General features: G+C 36.1%; 1 protein-coding gene across 2 annotated transcripts in view; it reads left to right on the plus strand.

Annotated features, from left to right (window-relative positions):
- LOC130897324 (dynein axonemal heavy chain 12) overlaps positions 1-21,628 on the plus strand; it is a 73,310-nt gene that overhangs the window by 15,362 nt on the left and 36,320 nt on the right. The window contains exons 9-21 of one of the 2 annotated variants that reach the window (XM_057806109.1): positions 1,408-1,662; positions 1,844-2,062; positions 4,254-4,483; positions 6,622-6,787; positions 8,389-8,784; positions 10,435-10,763; positions 10,936-11,266; positions 13,377-13,656; positions 15,126-15,470; positions 17,694-18,040; positions 20,135-20,338; positions 20,396-20,643; positions 20,698-21,007. In XM_057806109.1, coding sequence (XP_057662092.1) covers positions 1,408-1,662; positions 1,844-2,062; positions 4,254-4,483; positions 6,622-6,787; positions 8,389-8,784; positions 10,435-10,763; positions 10,936-11,266; positions 13,377-13,656; positions 15,126-15,470; positions 17,694-18,040; positions 20,135-20,338; positions 20,396-20,643; positions 20,698-21,007 — 3,660 coding nt within the window. Of the gene's footprint in view, positions 1-1,404; positions 1,663-1,843; positions 2,063-4,253; positions 4,484-6,621; positions 6,788-8,388; positions 8,785-10,434; positions 10,764-10,935; positions 11,267-13,376; positions 13,657-15,125; positions 15,471-17,693; positions 18,041-20,134; positions 20,339-20,395; positions 20,644-20,697; positions 21,008-21,628 lie in introns of both variants that reach the window. The other variant, XM_057806110.1, reaches the window with a different exon arrangement.

Raw genomic sequence — 21,628 nt, forward strand, 5'->3', positions numbered from 1 at the left:
CGGTGGAACCTCAATCGGGGAATATTTTGGAAAGCAATGATGCCATATCCAACTATAAATATTTGTTTTTATTTGATCTCAAAACTTAAGTAACAATCCTCTATATGACACAATTTTGTTATCAATAAACTATTTTTATTTTCGGCCATTAAGCCATTACATTCGACGAGTTTCATCCCTAGTTTTGTAAATATATATTTTCTCCAGGCTCGAACTCTATAACTATTGTTAATCTTGTGGGATGTTGGTGAATCAGTGCGAGATGATAGCACAGCAGTGTCATCAGCAAAAGTTGCTATGAGGGTGGATCTACAAGTAGGAGAATCTACTCTGTCGTTATTAATGGTTGCTATTTTATTTATTACTAGTGCCCAAACTTTTGCAGTTGGATTCAGCTTCGAAAGGTATAGAGGTTAATGTAGTGTTTGACTATAATTATCCTCTAGAATTTGGTTTATCACATTGACTTTATCCAAGCTAAAGGAGCACAAAATTCGTCACATTCAATGATTGTGGCTCATCTCTATTTGCAAAAAATTATAGTAATTCTTGACTTAAGCTCATTTCCTGACAGATTTGTTTAAATTCGTCGCACCACACAATCGTTCTTGGGTAGTTGCTTTGAATCGGGTGTCTTTACCAATCGATAGATTTAGAAAATGGTTACTCAATCAATTACGAGGTTTTTCACGAAAAGAAAAACAGAAACGTACAATTCTGGAAACATTTTTTCCACTCTAAAGCTAATATCGCTCTGAAAGTCTTGAACAAGAAAAAGTTAGGCGATAAATACGGGAATCCGGCATTAATACGAAATGTTCCTCCTTCAAATATTCAGTTGTTGACGTCAAATTATGCAGAATACATCTGGAATATATCACATCTAAATGTTCATGCAAAATCATAAGAGACGTCTCTATCTATCTGTTACATGTCACATGCCAATTTTCTTCAATCATGTAGCCCACAGTATCGATAATGTCTCACTGATTCTACACATTGATATTGAGTGAGACCTCTTCCCAAATCATGAAAAATCGTCCAGCGTAAGCCTTCACGGTTGATACCGCTTTGTAGATTCTCATCGCAGCAGTATCACAATCAACTGAATTTGAAAATAATATTTTGTTTATTAATGGTTCTTGTTGATCTTGACCTACCATAACTTATTTTTTTTTTGGTCTTACATTCCCAATTTTTTGTCAACGTCGTTCAATGGCTTTAAATGTATTAGCACTTGGTAAGTTTCTTCCATTAGAGGCAGGCACCTATTTTGAAACACTCTGTATTTGATTTCCCCTCGAGAAATTATAATTCACTTTCTGTATAAACGTTTTTGATTAATACTTGAAAATTAAAGATCTATATTCACTTGGGAAGATATAAATCTATATTTTCTTGTAGAAGAACTCAAAGAACAACTCCAAGACATTGTTAATCTGATCAGAGATCCTTCATTAACTAATCTATCGAGGATAACTATAAAAGCCTTGATAGTAATAGACGTCCACGCTAAGGACGTTGTTGATTCTCTGTTCAAAGAAAGAGTTACCAACGATAGAGAATTTAAATGGTTATCTCAGATGCGATATTATTTGGAAGACGATGAAGCGTTGGTACGACTCATCAACGCCACCGTCAAATACGCTTACGAATATTTAGGTAAGTTTTTATTGAAGTGAAACTTTGTAGAGCTAACAAAGCAATCACACTCATTGTCCTTTTCTAAATACCATCAATTTAAGCAGATTGAGAGAAGCGAAAATCATTACAGAAAGGAGACGCCGAGATTAGTCGACGGGCATTGTTTTCTTTTTATTTCAGATAAAATTTTTTATTTCAGGTAATTCGGATCGATTGGTAATCACTCCGTTAACGGATAGGTGTTATAGAACTCTTATTGGAGCTTACCACTTGCATTTAAATGGAGCCCCGGAAGGACCAGCTGGTACTGGTAAAACGGAAACTACAAAAGATTTGGCTAAAGCTTTGGCAGTGCAATGTGTGGTGTTCAATTGTTCCGATGGACTAGATTACAAAGCTATGGGGAAATTTTTTAAAGGTAAAGCAATAACTACTCGGAGTTAAGTGTCTAGAAGCATAATTACAACTTAAGCTACCGATAAATATATTTAATACATCGTCGATTTGGAGTGTAAACCTGCTACATTTTTGGCCTCGAATGACTTATGAATACCATTCTAAAGAGAAAGAAACGCCCTATTTTAAATCAAGGCTGACAGCGTACGAAAAGGATTGATGAGTAAAACTATTAAATCCCGCGTCACCGTCATCTTGTACTTAGTCTTTGTTGCTGTCACTTAATGCTCATAATATCGTAATTAACGATTTTTGAGTTTATTTTGGGGTTGTTGAAATAATTCTTTATTATTATTAAACATAGGTGAGTAACTCTAAAAGTTGACCTGGGAGTAAGCAGACATTCTTAAAACTACTTCTAACATTTTTGGCAGTTTAAGAAAAGTCTATGTTTTCTTTTCGTAAGAGTTTTGATGGTTGTTTTCTTTTATGTTTCTATAAAAACTTATAAAGCCATAGAAAATCTGTTGTCTTCCTTAATTTGTAGGTTTGTATTAAAAATTTTGCTATATAGACCAACTATTAGCAGACTTTCTTAACACTACTTTCAATATTTTTGGAACTAGTTTTTTTGTACCTTTCTTTACAGCTATGTTAGTTGATTATAAATAAAAATTCTATGTTTTGTTTCCGTGAGAACTTTGATTATTGATTTCCTTTCGACTTCATTAGGTAAACTGTCTGAGCCGCGCACTCACACTTGACGTGGTTTGCAATATCTTCCTCCTTCATAAACCAACGGCACTCCCAGTCACTCATGATGCCCATAGTGTAGAGATGGCTTCTTAGTTAACCGTGTCAATTAACCAGTAGAATGTCACGTCTATTTAAGTAGAGCAGTCCCTCTATGTGTACCTTAGTTTATCTCATACTAGATGTCTCTATCCATATCTGCAGAGCCTGTCTTGCAAGCAGCCGGTCGATAGCAACACCAAGAATCTGGGTCCATTTGTGGAATTGCCGATCCCAATCTGGCGAGCGAGTCCGCTTTGTTTTATTCTTGTTATCCAAGTGACTCCGCGCCTAATCGAGCTGGATCTTGTAAACTCCACTCACTAGATCTTGTGCAGATATTCTAACACAGCTTGAAAGATGGTAGCATGTTTCCCAAGCGAGAAAAATTCGTTTATCTGGTGGAGTCCTTCGCAGAAGCTTCATCCTGGAGCTGTCTATACACCAGGTGGCTGTATTATTTAGCGGGTATAGAAAATCCACTCCACGGCTCTTTACCAGTGATGTGTACTTCGTATCCATTATTATTAACGGTAGCAGGCGCCCGTCAAATTCGTGTCCTGTGTCCAGATTTTCGCGTGATCAGTTGGTCTAGGTTGCAATTAAACTATATGTGTTTGTATATTTGTGTTCATCACTGTCATATTATCACTTTTAATACTTCGGTTAAGTAAATCTGTATGTTTGGTAGCATGTTTTTTGTTGGTCTGTTTTTTCGTGAGTATGTCTTTATTTACAGTTACACATATCTGTTATTGTTTCTTACTTAGTATGTAACCCATACATCAATGTCGATTGGCACTGCCTGCAGAAATTCATGGAGCGCAGATAGATATTAAGAAAGGTTAACAATTAGAAACAGTAACATTAAATTAGGTATTTGTATAGATGTGAGAGCAGTTCGTTACAGAAGGTCTACTATCAACTTACGATTGTCGAACTATAACTATCAACTTTATCTATTTTTCATCACAAGTAACGAAGTTTCATGTGGTACTATTCGACAACTTTTATAGATGCTACCCAATCATTTTGAATGGCGATTATGGTATCTCTAAAGGGTCCAAAGGAATCCGATAATCGGCGAGTGTTGATACTAGATTGATTTCCCAGTATTTTCCTTGTAACTTTAATATACCAAATGATTAAACCAAAATCTTCCCTGCTGCTTCGGTTGCTTTAACTCTTGTTTTCAATTATGTCTTAAGAAGGAACGACACGTATTGCGTCGTCAATAGACAATTAGATTGGAAGAGAGTGAAGCAGTTATACTTTTCATAGCATTAGAGACTAGTCTTAACAAGTTACGACATGTTTAAATCGAGGCTTATGAAAACGGACACTAATGAAATTCAATAAGCACGTGCATCAATTTTAATGATAGGAGATCTTTATACTGTGTTCATTTAATTCAATTTTAGGTCTTGCTTCTTGCGGCGCGTGGGTTTGCTTCGACGAATTCAACAGAATAGACATCGAAGTATTATCCGTGGTAGCTCAACAGATATTATTAATAATAACCGCTGTTAGAGCACACGCAGCTAAATTCAATTTCGAGGGAACGGAAATAAAATTAAATCCAACTTGTTACGTTTGTATAACTATGAATCCTGGTTATGCAGGCAGAACAGAGCTACCGGATAATTTGAAGGTATCGAATGTTTCTACCACACTTTATTCAACCTATTTGTTTTGTTTGTTTGATTTTTCCAATAAAATTTTTATTAACTGTAAATCAACCTAGTGATACCTATTGATTGAACATAAAAATTGGTGATATATTAATATGTCTATATTTGATTGTCATTGTCAGCTTATTTTGTACTTCAAAGTCGTGTCAAAGATGTATTAAAATTATTATGACTTTTTCACCAGTTCACCAGTCGCTTCCTTACCTTTTAAATGCTCTTTTATTTGTTTCAATTCCAATTATTGCTTTGCGGGTTCATTCAGTTACCTACAATATTGCTTGAGGACTCAAAGCACCATTATGGTTTGAGTAGTCGCTTCTTTCATCTGCTCAATTGCGTTTTTACAGCTACTTTTGAGATTTTTCAAAGTTTAACTCCATTCAAAACTTCTTAGTTCCCTTTTGAAGCAAACATCTAGTAAGGGCAAGTTTTAACTAGTCTTATTGTTTCCTCACTTTTGTATGCTCTTCCAGTATCTCGTACATTTGTTTAATTCCAATTATTACTTCGCGAGATCATTTAGTGTTCTATAAAAATGTTTGATAGCTCAAAATACCATTTTGGTTAGTCCATTAGACATTTTCAAGTAAAGTCTATTCAAAGGTTTCAACTGAATTAACTGTATCCTCTTACTTTTCGTGTGCATAAACTGCCAATTTTCCAATTTTTGGATATTCTAGCTTCATGGTCCCAACTGTTTGAAATCGAGTATGTATCTAAGTGAATTAGGCGTTTGTGAATGCCTAAGATGATTCTTCTAATTCAGATTAGCTAATTTTGATCTTTCTGATTCTTATCGATGACAAAATTAGACAACGACATGCTAAGAACTGAAATGGAAGCAAATCCTATTGAAACAATCGAGGACATATCAAACACCCTCAACAAACTTCGATCGACTATGCAGCAGGTTGGAAAATAAGCAGATCACCTGCAACGTATCTTCAACGGCACCATATATAACCATTTTTTTAATCTCTTCAGCTCCTTATGATAATTCAAAACGCAAAAAGTAATGGCTACCTGCCAATTGAATGACCTCCTTTTTTGTACCAAAACCGGAATATTCGAAAGCGGTTGTATTAGCTGGATCACTTACTAACCGTATTGTATAGTTTTCGTCGTGTGCTGCGACCATGAGTGAACGTCAAGTGCCGACCACCTTGCTCAACGTATTGTCATTGATTTTTGAGTGCTAAGGTTAAAAAACCATCGAGAAGAGCCGCATGGTCTCGACCGCGAACAAGCATCACACCAGACAACAATCGCCGCGTGAAACAACTCATTTTGAAGGACCGTAGGAAGGCTTGTTCGAAAAACTTGGACTGAACTTGGAATTAGTCTTGGTAATGTAGAGTATATCATCCACGAAAACCTTCAATTTATCAAAGTAACGACGCAATGGGGGCCCAAACATCGAGCAAATATGCATGCGGCTAGTAGTTTGTAGTCACTTGCTGAAGCAACGATTTCTTAGCGCAAATTTTCAATATAAATGCACTATCACCCTCCCGAAAGAAAGGTGTCCTCTAAAGAGGAAGAAGGGAGAAGCGAAAACAACCAGGTCCACGGGCTAGATTATGTGTACTGTATTCTGCGCTACCTCATACCATGCGCCACACGTTCGATAAAATATTAGACCTGAGGTGGGAGATACTAGCACATACCTCCCTCCTACAGTCCGGATTAATCAACATTATTGGATCATTGGAAGAAGCCTTCGGAGGTCAAAAATTCAACACCGACGATGAGGTCGAGAAGTTGGAGTAGCTGTCCAAGGAATCCAGCACCAAAAAGAGGTGGCAGAAATATGTATCTAGTGAGGAAATTAACTAAAAAAACTATGAATTTTTGTGCCATATCTGTACTTTTACAACTTTGTCCTCATCAGCATCTATTATTTAAGACCAGATTTACCTCTTGCTTGCTATAGGGTTCCATTTAAAATTATTGGTCACAAAGATCCGAGAGGGATTTTATAAAAGCATTATGTAGAATAATAATATTGGAAGGTTTATAAACGTTTATAAAAATGAAGCCGAGCACCGCCATATTTTTATTTGTGATAAAAATGTTTTGATATTTCCATAATTTTAAGGTGTTGTTTCGAACTGTAGCCATGATGGTACCAGATTACGCGATGATTGGAGAAATTTCTTTATATTCGTATGGATTTGTAGACGCGAGGAATTTGTCTGTGAAAATCGTTACTGTATATAGGTTATGTTCGGAACAATTGTCGTCTCAAAATCATTACGATTACGGTAAGTATTCTAACGATAAATAATAGAGACATCGTTTTATTTTATCCTTAATTATTATTTTAATAGTATATTCTCATGGTTTAAACACACACCTTATATCCAAAATTGTCCGATCTAACAAAGAAACAAGACATTTATTTCCTATGTTTATTTTTCTTTGTAACAGAGTCTATACATTTAGTGTAGCGATGCTCTTACTGTTTACTTACTCAAAAAAGTGATTAACGTATGTGATAACGTCCTCGTCTTCTGATAATATTTCTTCTGCAAGTAAGACTTTAATATTAGAAAATAGGAAAAACTCCCTGGGTACCAGATCTGGTTATTCCGGTGGGTGTTCAACCAATTCTAAGTGCAATTTTAGCCATGACTATTATCAAAGTGTGAGAAGGAGAGTTGTCCCGATGAAAAAGTGAAAACAGCAAATTTGGTTATTTGAAGAAGGTTTCAGGCATGAGTACGTGGATTCGCCTAGTTTATAGTTCTATAGATTAATTGATGAGATTGATTATTTTGTCATGATTTATTTCCATTTCATGTTTAATTTTTCAAATATTTAGGTTTATTAAAATTACGCGCACCTCAAACACCCTCACACGATCCGTGTCCCCGTCAACTGACTGGAATTTTCTACTACTTCATTCCATGGTATCGTCTGTTCCTTCTTCGATATCTTTCCTTCACCTAGCTCTAGATTTTCATCTCTTAAGTGGTGGACCTCTACTACGTGTTCCAATTGGAGAATTATTCCTTGCTATTTTTACAAGTCTTTCGTTTGTCATTAGACTTATATGTTGGTTCAATTTCGTCTTACGGTATAACACCCAATAATTGATGTAATTAAATGATCGTCTGACGTTTTCACTTCTTTCTCGGTTCATAGGGTCCTTTCCGAGATTCTCTTGAGAATTTTCATTCCTCTCGTTTCTAAATACATCCCCCGACCTTATTTGCTCTGGCTACTTGACCTCTAACGTCTTCAACGTCTCTCTAACTACTAATGTCAATTCCAAGATACTTGGATTTCATTTATTATCATATTGATTAACATGGGACTAAGTGAATCTTTTTGTCTAATAGCGCTGTTGACTGATAATGATTTCGTTTCTTTACTATTAATGCGAGTTTAATACGACCAAACGCTTTTGTGAGGTCAAGGAATCATGAAAAGTCTGGTTTCTCATATTCTATGGACCTTTCAACCAGTTGTCGTAGGATAAATATTTCATCTATCTTGATGCTCGTCCTGTAGTGTTGTGACTGAGTGTAATTTTCTTTTTTCAATTTCATATTTGGAATATTAAAACCTTGTTATTGTACACACACGATTGCTTTTTTATTATCCATATTTTTGACCCAAACAATGTTAATTTTATTGAATGCTCCCGGACTTTCAAAACTTTTCACGTTTTCTAAACGTAAATGGGGGCTCTGTGCTCGTTGAACACGGAATCCTCCCAAAGTCAGTTTAAAAAACTAGCCCAGAGTGACCCCCATCAATGCCGCGCTACCAGAGCTCTCAAATCGTTTTCTAGGATTTTGCTAGAGCTCTCTACTACTCTGGTCCAGGAGTTTAGTTTCAATTTTTTCTTGTCTTCTAGGAATGAGAGCTGTGAAGTCGGTACTTTCTGCAGCGGGTAATAACAAAAGAAAATTTCCCGATTTAGAAGAAGACATATTGTTGTTACGCGCCATTTTAGACGTAAATTTACCAAAATTTTTAAATCAAGATTTACCTTTATTCGACGGTATTATAAGTGATTTGTTTCCCGGAGTTGTTTTACCGGAAGCCGATTATACTAAATTAGTGGAATGCATGAAAATATGTTGCGAAAAACGGAAATTAATACCGAAAGATTGTGTCATAACCAAAGTGATTCAAACTTATGAAATGATGATAGTTCGATGGGGGTTCATGATCGTCGGTTACCCATTAGCTGGTAAAACTTCGACGTTGAGAGTTTTGGCAGATACCCTTACGCTAATGAACAAACAAGGTAAATTTGAAACAAAAAACGGAAGAGAAATCAAATACTTTTCTGGCTAATACCGCGACGAATATTGAATAACATCTCCTTCAAAGAACATAATGTCTATTTTTTATCGAATTTTTTTTTCATATTATAGACAACTAAGCTTGATTCACCAGATCTAATATTTCGTAATAGGACGCGAAGATGGTACCAAGCAATACTCGCTCTGATGAGATGCAAAAACATCGAAACCGGTTACAGAAATACGTCTCTATTCTTTCAAGTGCGAGCTGTTAGAGTTTTCGCTATCGATTTGTAATGACAGAAGAATTTTCACAAATAGCGAAATCGAAGGAATCCTATCGGGGGGTACCTGCCATTAACGAGGTTCTCAATTATGTATTGCGCAATATCTTAATGCTCCTTGCTCAATGGAGGAATGAGTAATTCATCTTCATACTGGCAGTAAAGGCGGTTGATCGTCATCGTGGTTTTAAAGCAACAGCTTTCGTAATAAAAATTAAAAACGTTATCCATAGACCATAGACTGTTGATTATTTGTTCAACTATATGAGGAAAATCCGGTTATTGCTTTATTGTAGTTTGTTGGTGATCGAAGAAAACAATTTCACTAGATTGCTAATCTGTAAATGGCATAAACGTATTTGTTTTTGGGAAGAGAAATATTTTCTCAGTTAAATCATGTTTTACTTTGTTAGGAGGGTTGGCTATCGCCAAGTGTACATACCTGGTTTTTCCAAGCAAGGAAGCTACTGCTCGTAATCAATAACTGACTGATGCTTATGGCGAAGAGTGCAAGTCTATTCAGCACATTCGCATATGATGCAAGGCTGTGGCTGACACCCGCGCGATGAAGAACGCAGTAGAAGATTTCGGATGCAGTTGCCTAGAAGATCAATAATGAACTGCTCAATTCCTGTCCCTGAACTTGTTGAATGTTTACCTTAATATTTCTATAGCATGATCATTAAAAGAACAGAGGCGCTAAGTTATGGCAAGGTGAATGTTCGTTCGGTTTTTTGGATACTGACTGACGGACACAGGCAACATTGCCTTGACTGTGCTTGCAATTTTCTTCAATAATGTGTGGGGTAGGCAACAAGAAGAAGTTATCGGACTCTATTAGACACATTAGATGTGGGTGAGTATTTATGGCAACTGTGTTTTGGTATCGGAAGGAGGTATTTCTCTTCGATTCCATACAAAGTAGGAAAACAATAAGACAAACTCCGGCGAACAGTCCAGAATTGCAGCAGAGGACGTTTGATGTTGGTAAAAGTACTTATTCCCGACATCGTCCGACCCTATGTCGCTTGTCAAACACAGAATGTTATGTCGCACCCCCTCTACAGCTTGGACTTAGTCCCCAGAGATATCACCTGTTTCACAAGAAACACTAACTTTCCAAGAGCGACGATAAAGTTCCAGCAGAGATCACACGTTTCCTCAACGGATTGAAGGGAGACTTCTTAGATTTAGGAATACAAAAGCTGGAGTGCTGTCTTCAAATGCCTCTCAAGAAATAAACTGATATTATGTTAAAAAATAGACAACGATGTAAGCTTCTCAACGATGTATAAATCACTTTATATTTTCTATCCTCACATTTGGTATGACACTCGCACTCTTCTTTTTTTTTATTGTAAATTGTAGGTCTTCCCGAAGAGAAAGTGGAAATGCTTACCATGAATCCAAAAGCCATTACAATGGGACAATTGTACGGTCAATTCGACCCGATATCCTACGAGTGGTTCGATGGTGTTATAGCCACAGGATTTAGAAATTTTTGCACAAATCCCAGTCCACATAGAAAATGGATGATATTCGATGGACCCGTAGACGCCGTTTGGATTGAAAATATGAATAGTGTTTTAGACGACAATAGAAAACTATGTTTGATGTCAGGGGAAGTTATGTCGATGACAAGTTCGATGTCTCTTATCTTTGAGGTTATGGATCTGGAACAAGCGTCTCCTGCAACGGTTCGTCACGTTCATCATTAACTTTTCCACGATATTCAGCTTTGATTTTTTTCTCCACGACTTTCTGTTTACTAATGATAGCTGCAACAGTTGTCTGCACGCGTAATCAACGCGTTTTGAAACCTCAAAGTCATCAAATTATATGAGGTTGTATCAACCTATCAATTTACAGGTTTCTCGTTGCGGAATGATCTATATGGAACCGGTAACTCTAGGTTGGGAGCCTTTCGTCGAATCGTGGTTACCAACTTGTAATCCGATATGGTGCGGCCCCGAGAAAAAAGATTTCATTCACGACATGCTATATTGGATCATACCGCCGTCGTTGATGTTTATAAGAAAAAATTGTATACAATTCTGTAATCCTGGAGAGATCAGTCTGGTTCTAAATATGATAAATATATTTCAAATGCATATGGACGACGCCGTTACTGAAAATCCCAAACGAGAAGATCAAGTTAAATATTTGGATATATGGACGCAAGTTGCATTGATTCAATCTGGTAAATAAATTAAAATAATTCAAATATTTCTCGATTTATCTAAAGACAAAGTATTTTCTACTTAGGCCTCTGGTCCTCAGGCCAGCCATAAAGGAATTTAAAATTCGACGAATTCGCGCAGCGCCTTTCATCTATTTTTTATATATGGCGGACGCATCTTTGACATTTGCTTATAGAACTTCTTATTATAACAGGCGGTGCATTTACAGTATTTCTTTTAAATAATTATCCGGAAGGTCTATTTATTTATTTGTTTTGTTTCTTTTTGTTCTAAATCTAGAAAATTCTTCTGGGATAGACGTATAAGTATATAATGTAGCGCAGTTAGTTTTAAATAAATAGTCATAGTGAATAGAACGAATTAGAAAAGTGAGCGCAGAAATTATTTAAGTGAAGTGCATTATTATAAATAGTGTATAGTGTGTAAATAAATTAAGAACGTAAGAGATAATGTTTATTTATTTACCCCACGAATAGGAAGAGTGTTAATTAATAATACGAACTTCGTGCTAGTAGCGTGAATCGCTTACTGCACTCAAGAAATTCCTCTAATCCGTTGAGCGTCTTGACGAAGAGCTGCAGACATATGCGTCATGCTGGTTCCATTGTTAGGAATTTTACTATGGAGAGAACCCACGAGGTGTCTCGTGATTGTGTTGAGATAAAATCCTGAGTTCTTTTAGAAATAGGCGAAGACATAAAAATAAAAATATGTAACACGATAACAGTACAGATCGACCAACATAGCTTTGCCTCTGAGATGCCCAAACGATAAACAGAGAGGGTTAGTAATATTTCTCTCTGATAACCATGATTGCATCTCGGCTTTTTTGGTCAATGTCTTTGGCATTTTGTCGATTTGTTTATTATGATAAGGTGCATTATCGATAACCACAACGCTCTTTGGCGGCAAATTCGGAATCAACTGTTCTGATACCCATTTTTTATAAATATTAAAATTCATCTCATTATGATAATCACCTATATTGCAATTCGATTTCCATCTTATATAAGCATAGGCACAATTCCATTTTCTCCGCCAGCATGTATTATGATTAAACGTTGTCCTTTACTAACAGGTTTTTTTTAGACCATCCTCGGTATTATCACTCCAACCTTTTTGGTGCGTGTGTGTAGCATGAATATAAGTTTCATCCATTCAAATAATAGGTCGAAATCCAAGTTTTTGAATATTTTTTATCAAAGACTCTTTGCAACGCTGATAGTCCATGATATTTCTATGAATTACCCTGACAGTAGGAATTCTTTTTTCTGTGGAAATGGAAATCAACTATGCACCTACGTTAAATAGCCAATAGCCTATTTTTTTCATCTCTGCTTTGTCCAATCAGAACCTTGTTTTTCACTCTACTGTTCAAAGGCTTTTTCAAAGTAACGAACACAGAGTTATCTTAACAGTTCTCTATATAATTTCTGCACTGAATGTACTAACCGATGTTGACTGCACGAGATACTCGATATTAATGAGCTCTCGCCCCACTCCGCCGACTAGTCTACTGCGCATCCAATTCTCAGAGGCAAAGCTATGTTGATCGATCTATACCCACGTTAATATAACTAACAAAAAGTAGCAGTGGAGTGATTTTCATCTTTTTCCTGAATTTAAGCGGCGGCTTCACGGGCGGCGCTTTCAAACTGTCTTGTTAGAAATCGTCACAAGAACATTTTATGAAGACGGTTTTGCAAAGTTTGTTCACATATATGACAAATGCCTTAATCGTCAAGATCCATATTTTTTCTTTACTGTCTATTTGAGGTTGAAAAAATAACCACCGTAGACCAATTTTATAAACTATTGCACAGCCTTAAATCCGGTGGAAGCAATGGATTATCATTTGCAATGATATTCTGGAGCAATTCCAGCAAAAATCTTGTCCATTGTGATCACATCCATGTTTTGTAAGATTTTGGGCTTGGGACTCCAATGTTAATAATATAAAAAATATCAAGTGTAGTAGACAAGATTCAATCTCCAGCGCCACAAGAACTTGAACACAACAATGCTTTCAAAGTTCATTACGTTTCTCTATCAACTGCTGCTTTTCGAAGTTATTTTTCTCACTTGTTGTACAATATACTATTTTCTCAGGTGTTTGGGGTATAGCTTCAATTCTCGATCAAGATTCAAGGGATAAATTCGACGAGTTTTATAGGGAATTGTGGAGAGGTGAAAATGAAAAATGGCCATATCCAGCCTGCTTGGAAAAACTTGAGGTATCCATTCCCGCTGAAGGTATAATTTTCGATTACAGCTACAGTTACAAAATGAAAGGAAATTGGAAATTTTGGCCGGCGGTCGTGAAAACCGAAAGAGTCGATGAATGTAAAAATATCATGCAAGCACTTATACCTACCGTTGATACGGCCAGGTTCGTAACTTTTAATTAATTTATTTAAAGATAAGGCATACACAGAATGTCTCTCGAATAAGTACCACAACTTATAAGTAATATCTCAAAGATGTTGATTATGTTTTGGTTAAAGAAACTGGGAAGCATTGGGAAAACTTCACGTCTTTCTATTACTGGCTGGAGTTTTTCAGTTGGTGATATTAAATTGCTCTAGATCTCTTTCGATTATCGTTATTTTATTCTTCTTCCCCTTTTCCGGCCACATATTGACCTCTCTAAAATGGTTCTTCTTCTACGTTAGTTTATTATCGTCAGTTCCCATATCGATCTTGCTGCTCTGGTCACGGTTATGAATGTACGGATGACAAAGATAGAGAAAAAATGAAAATAAAAATTGATGAATGCAGACAACGTACGAACTATGATAAGCTGAAAAAATGAACAGGGATAATATAATGAAAACAGTTTAAAAACGTTAGTCCGATGCGGGAAACAAGAAGTGGCTGATTCTTGATTTTTTTCGTTCAACACCCCGGAGATCACTAAACGCACAAAAAAGCCTTTTTGGGCTGTAAACCCGGGTTCGTGATACTTTAGAACAGAACCACTGCCCATTTTTCGTCTCCAGTGATCAAGCGATCCAAAATGGGTTCTGTATGGTACCGGTATGATCCAGCAAGGCTGGTTAAGGTAGATTTGAAGATAATGAAAATGATTTCAAATAAAATTAAAGAAACATCTTTACGATAAACATGCTCTTCTGGTATTTGGCTGGTAATGCCACACTAAATTACAAAAAAAATCTCATATTTAATTATGAATAAGTCACATTAAACATAAAATGTTTTTGATGCAACTTCCAATTATATAGGTGACAAATGACAAATGACAATGATATATCGACATGCGCAAAAACGCTTCTGGTCCCCCTAATATCTTAAACGACTTTTTGGGTTTGCGTGTACACTTTCATCACTAGTTTTTGTAATTTTTTGTTTACCTTTGGTCTAAAAGAATTCATTTTCACCAACAATCACAATAGAAGTGAACAGAATATCGTAATCTAAACTTTTATGTGTTTTTCGTGATAATTTGTGTTGATTTTAGAGCTTTTTTCTATGAAAATCGATTTAAGTTCTTCTGATTTTCAAAGAAAAAGGTCTAAAATCAAGACAGATTGTCACAAAATGTAATAGTCCATTCCACACACAGACGCTTTGACTATGCCACTGTACTAAAAGCTTTCAACTATATATTGTGTTTAACCTTACAAATCATCATTTTTATTGGTTGAAGATCGACGATTTAGCATTTTGACGCACATCCTATGCACCCATATCCACAAAATCGCGTCCTTTTAAATAAATACGAGTGGTAAAGGTAATTTTTCGTTCCGTTGCTTTGCATGTACGCCCGTGTTGGTATATCATACTTATTCACTGGACATTCTGTATAATAACGACTCTAAATTTCATTATTATTTCAAGATACATGTTATTGGTTGACATGCACATAAGATACGGGAAACCTTGCCTTTTAATAGGACCGACGGGAACCGGGAAATCGTTCTACATAACTGACGTATTATTGAATAGATTGAACAAAGAAAAATATGAGCCGGCCTTCATAACATTCACTGTTCAAATAACTTGTAATCAAACTCAAGAATTGGTTATATCTAAATTGAATAAAAGAAAACGCGGTCATTACGGACCGCCCAAAGGGAAAACTACCATACTTTTTATCGACGATGTTAATATGCCCGCGAAAGAAGGTTATGGTGCGCAGCCCCCTTTGGAGCTATTACGACAATATTTCGATCATAAAAACTGGTAAGCAGATCAATGTAATGTATAATTGATTAAAATAATTTTTTTTATGTCAAGTGATGAGCCACATTAATTGAAATCCTTTTTAATATACTATGTGATGACATTTGACCCACGTTGACACAAACAAACAGATTTTTCACGTATTTCAATACAAATCTTTATCATATCTTTCAAAATAGATTCTTTTGGAGCCAATACAAGTATACCAATAGAGTTAGGTAATATACTATTTGGTTTAAATGAAAAATTAAAACGCAACCATCGGAAGTATTGATTTCGACGCGAGAAATCGCCAAATTATTATTTATTTTTCAATGATTGGTATGCATGAGTCTGGTTTTATATCTGTCATTCACTGGGGGACATTAGAACCTCTGGTTAACCCTAGACGGGTACGGAAGCTGTGGAGGATAGAGAGAAGGAGAACAAACTGTGTTTATGAAAAGTGTCTGTCGAAATGTGTTAAATAAGGATGATAAACCAATGAATTATTTCTTATAAATTTTTTAAATCGTCATGTTTGAATTAAGAAAGTAAAAAAATATTTTCATGGTTTAAAAGTCTGCTATTCTGTAGTATGGAGGATGTTGAACAAAATAAATAGATTTCAGCAATTGCTTCTTCATTTGAGCCAAATTTCTTACCAGCGAGAACTTTTTTGCGATCAGCGAATAGCTAGCAGTCACTGAGGGCCAGATCTGGACTATACGGTGGATGAGGAAGCGATTCGAATTGAAATTCTTTCAATTTAACTATCGTTGCCTTTGATTTGTGAATTGATGTATTATCTTGAGAAACAGTGGTTTTTTCTTCGACATAGGAGGCCGTTTTTGCATTCGAGAGAGAGAGAGAGAGGGAGAGAGAAATGCTTTATTCTCAAAAAATTGTTACAATTTGTAGACAAAATCTTGTAAAAGTGAAAAACAAACATAAAAATAACTTAATAAAGATACAAGTAAAATAAAATTTCAATATACGGAAGAAAACCACAATGAGTAAGCAAATACAATATAAATCATAGCAAAAATTTAACAATCATTTAAATATTATTATTGGAATAGAAGTCGTTAACAGAATAAAAGGCACTTTCCAATAAATATGCCCTCAAATTATCGCGGAATACGAGAAAAGATGATATCGATTTGATTTCAATTGGCTAGTGATTCTGCATTTTTTGCATTGTAAAATATTGAGCCCTTTAATAATTCTGAACGTGGAGAAGGCAGGTAAAGGTTGTGTTCCGCGTTCCTAAGTGAATAGTCGTGCAATGACCTTTCTGAAATTGTGTATTCAGCTTTCCAAAAAGGTCGAGAAGTAGTGGCAAAATAGCACCAAAATAGCCCCAAAATAGCTCAGTAGAAAAAGTTAGTCTGGAAGACCTACGCAGTACTGTACGCGATATCGCTGAAGAATTGGGCATCAGCGTAGGTAGTATTGAATAAATAATTCATGAATGGCTTGGTTACCGCAAAATTTTTGCCAGATTAGTGCCAAGAATTCTGAATTTCGAGCACAAATTCACACGCTGGCAGCGGTATGAAGAGAAAGGATAAAATTTATTGCACTGAATATATACCACAGACGAGACCGTACTTTGGGACATTAGAGGAGTAACTGCGATCGATTTTCTCACTGAACAACGAACTGTAAATGCGCAGTATGATAGTAACCTCTTAAAAACACGTTGAAATCTGTCTACAGATGAAATATTTCAATCCGTAGTGCGATATTGCTGTTAGACAATGCCAGACCAGATACAGCTCGGCTTACGATGCGAACCTTGAACGAATTGGGTTTAGAAATACTGGAACACACTCCTAATAGTCCCGATTTGTCCCCATGTGATTATTATTTATTTGGTCTATTGGAAGAGGCATTTGGCAGACTGCAATTGGAAAACAATCTGGAGGAAGAATCCTTTGTGGACAGAATGTCAGAAGACAGTTGTTGTCTGTGCTATTTTCAAATATGCATTTTTATACCGCATTTTTTTAAAAATGATCCAAAATAACTGACTATCCCCTATGACAAATTAGTTCCCAATCATTACCTAATCTCAGATTACAAGAAATCAAATAGGTTAGATCCTCAAAATATTTGGGAAAAAAGACAATCAAACTAAACAGAGATCATTAAAAGTTTCAATTTACTTTTGATATCAAAAGAAATATAGCAATTAATTACACCATTGCAACCGATTTAATTTGCATAAATTCTTCTCAGGTATGATTTAAAAACTACGGAACCTCTTTATTTGCACGACTTGATGTTTTTGGGTGCGATGGGTTTAGTAGGAGGTAGCCGACAAGATATTTACCCGAGGTTCTTAAGACATTTCAGTATTTTCTCGATAAACGAATTCAGTCGTGAAAGCATGGCTAAGATATATAGTAACGTATTGTTATTGGGTTGGAAAAATAACGGATTTCCTTCTGAAATTATTAACGTCGTAAATCAAGTAGTGAACGCTAGTTTGGATATGTTCACGGCAGCGCAGGAGAACCTTCGACCGACACCTTCGAAAAGTCATTACATTTTTAACCTACGAGATTTTTCAAGGCTCATTCAAGGTATTATTTTCATTCTATTATAAATAAATAATAGTTCCTGATTAGCTTTTCCAACATCGGCATTTGGTAGTTTTAAATGTGGCATGACCTATCAGAAAGCTTAAGTGCTCAAGTTTCTTAATCACCCACTAATTCAACTATGAGCTAATTTGACTGCAAAGTTCATGTATAGGGTTACCTCTAATGACGATTTGTTGTCATGGTATGTTCTTTGTGCTCCGGGCGACGTCAGTCAAGAAGAAAGAAGAAAATACTCTAGGGGTCGATTTGGTGATGACGAGAACGCTGAAGCTAGTAGAACAGATTTTACGTGCTATCCTCGATTGGTAAACTCGGTATTTGCTGCTGAAGCTTTCCAGGCACGAAATTTCTTTATTGAAAACTCAAAAGAAAACTATACTTAAAACACAGCAATACAAATGAACCAACCCGGAAAACGAAACGATACCGATTCAAGTGGTACTATCTAATAACTTCCAAGCAAAGAACAGTTGCTAAGCAGTACGCAAAACGTAAACAGATGCGTGTAAAAAGTAGGTTACGATAAGGGCTGAGGGTATCAGATGTCACCTTGGCAAATTACTTCATATGGGAATAATTTTCCAAATCGTTTCCCTGCTAGGTTTGCTAAATGCATTAACACCACCACGACTGAGATGTGAAAGCTCAGCTTCCTCAATGGCAGTTTCGTTACTCTTACTGAAGCTCTTCCAGTAGCAGTTTAGATATAATCGGTTAGCTTTTCGAGTCGAAACTGTCTCTCTAGCGATTGAAATTAAATGGTAATGATTTTCTCTAGCTCGAATATTCTCGAGCAAAGCGTTTATCCACGTTTTAGTGGAGTGGGAGATCTGTTCGCGTATATATTCGAACCGTAACTGTTCTAATTATAAACTGCAATAAGCAAAATGCATATCTTCGCCTTAGATGCAGACATACTATTGGTATTGTCTCATCCCTGGTGTTATCAGGATGGATGTCTTTGAAAGCGATGACAAATGTGATTTCGAAAACGCTCTACAAAACAGTAGAAGTCATTCAAGCCCTGAAAGCTTTTCAGACAGTAGTTTCACTTTTAGCAGATCATCAAAGTGAGAAAATTTAACAAAGTTTATGCAAAAAGCCAGAATAAAGGCATTATCGTACCAAAAATTCGATTTCAACATCAATTTTTTCCCAATGTATGACGGGTAAAAGATATAAAGTTCTAAAATAGTTTCTTCCCTTTTCGAATATCGAAGAATTTGGTACAGATACTCATCCTGGTCCAAAGCTAAATCAAATTTGGCCTATTTGTGAGGATTTGGTTATGAAGTTTCAAAATCTATGTACACCTGAGCAAAAGTAGCGATGGATGAGAGTTCGTTGTTCTTGTTGTGGTTTGGATCACATACTTCCCAAGAGGGCCAGATTTGGGATCAAAACCTACTTGCTCTGCGGATCCAAAAGTGGATATATTTAGTGCTTCAAAATTTATACAAGCGAGAATACTTTGGTTGATCGGGAATTGCAGCAACTTCCAGTTTCGTCCTCTTTTAAAGAAAAGGTACTGTCTGACTCAACCGGTAGATCTATTTTTATTTAAGCAAACAGATGTTTATGGAACATTGAGAGCAACAAGAAGAGAAGTTCGTAAAGAACTGAAAGATAAAGAATGGAATGAAGGTTTTAATTTCTATAATACATTCTATGACAACACAAGAAGTTGTAGGGAAAGCAATATCGGATGGAGGTGTGCTGGTGTAATAGTACACTAGAAAAACAAACGCTGGACATGAACCTTGAAGAGCCTGTGAAGGTAACAGGAAGATCGTCTATCATTCTATCACCAATACGTTTGTCTGCTCGTTATTTCCCGGATTTCACACCACCCACTGAGAGAAAACGAACCGACGCGTCACTGGGTCACTTGTTGTAGGAAGGAGGATGAAAAAATTAAAAGGGTCAGGAAGGAAATGAATTATCATTTTCCGGATTATGTTGTTCCGTGTTTAAAAACTTATCACACTAGTTCAAGCATTTGGATTATTATACAAACGCGCATCAGACAGTGTTCCAGAACTTTCAATTTATACAATATTTGTTGTGTTAAAGGTTGTGCGATGCTCAAAAAAGAATCTGCCGACGATAAAAAAATATTCGCGAAAATTTGGGTACACGAAATACTGAGAATATTCTATGATCGATTAATTGAAGACAAAGATAGAATATGGGTATATGAAAAAGTGAGACAATCTGCTAAAGATTCCTTTAGAGAACACTTCGATATGCTTTTCGAAAATTTGAAAAACGAAGAAGGTTTGTTTGACTTTAACAGTTTTTTTTTCTATAAATTTATGACCGAATGAATTCCAGGTGTGGTTACCAGAGATGGTTTGAAGAAATTAATTTTCGGTACGTTTTTCGACCAAGATTCCGATGAAGATAAACGATATGAAGAGATTTTGAACATCGAAGCACTGAGAGAACTATCGGCGAACGCTTTGTATGAATTTAACGCCACGCATAAAACCAAAATGGATATCGTATTATTCGATTACGCGTTAGAGCATCTGTCCAAAATCGGTAGGGTTCTATCCATGAGATGCGGTAGCGCTTTATTGGTAAATAGATAATACAGCTTAAAAAGTACTATTTTCAAAATACTTTTTTCGTAGGTTGGTATAAGCGGTTCGGGAAGACAGTCCTTAACCCGACTCGCAGGAGAATTATACGGTTACGGCGTTCATCAAGCAGAAATTACCAACAATTATTCCATCAGCGATTGGCGGGATGATATTAAAAAAGTTCTCAAAGAATCTGGTGGCAAAGGAAAGGATTTCATATTTTTAATAGGCGAAGGACAAATAAAAGAAGAATTTTTTCTACAAGACGTAGATTGTTTGCTAAACTCAGGTGAAGTTCCCAATATGTACCAAATCGATGAAAAACAAGAAATTTTGGATATGGTACGGTTAGCTGCGCAAGGTACTATTTTGTTTTTATTTTACCGGAAAGGTTAGAGTTGTTCTTTTAGATTACATTAATAAACTTGTGAAGATCGAATATTCCTTCACTATATTTTCGATGTTCGGGCTCAGTATTTTCCTCAGAATTATCTAGAATACCTGTTATGTCAGAAAATATCTTGTTTATCATTATCCTCTGTATGGTATTCATAAGTAAGACAAACTCTTCAAAGTGGGAACGGAAATACTGTAGCCGAGTAATGAGGAGGTCTAAGCACACGTAAGCCAGTTATTACAGGCACGTAGAATTTGACGGAAGAGACTTAGGTGAAAGCCATCGATGACGGAGGATTCTTAACTTTTTATAAGCTTTCTTGTATCAAGGGAAGTGACCAAGGGGACTGCAAAGGCGTTACCAAGGCAATTAGGACCGATATTCTAAGTATTAATGATAATTTGAAATAGAAAATTTTCAAATAGCTACAACAAGAGCTAGGAGGAGCTTCATACTGATCTAGACAAGACAAGACAACGATCATAATCCTAGAGCTACTCAACTGCTGATCATTACTAAGTAAAGGAGTTTGAAGAATATAGAAAAGAAAAAAACGAAAAGGTTTGGCAGTAGCTAGGCTAAAAA

This window comes from Diorhabda carinulata, chromosome 8 (assembly GCF_026250575.1).
Source record: "Diorhabda carinulata isolate Delta chromosome 8, icDioCari1.1, whole genome shotgun sequence".
NCBI classification, from domain to species: Eukaryota; Metazoa; Arthropoda; class Insecta; order Coleoptera; family Chrysomelidae; genus Diorhabda; species Diorhabda carinulata.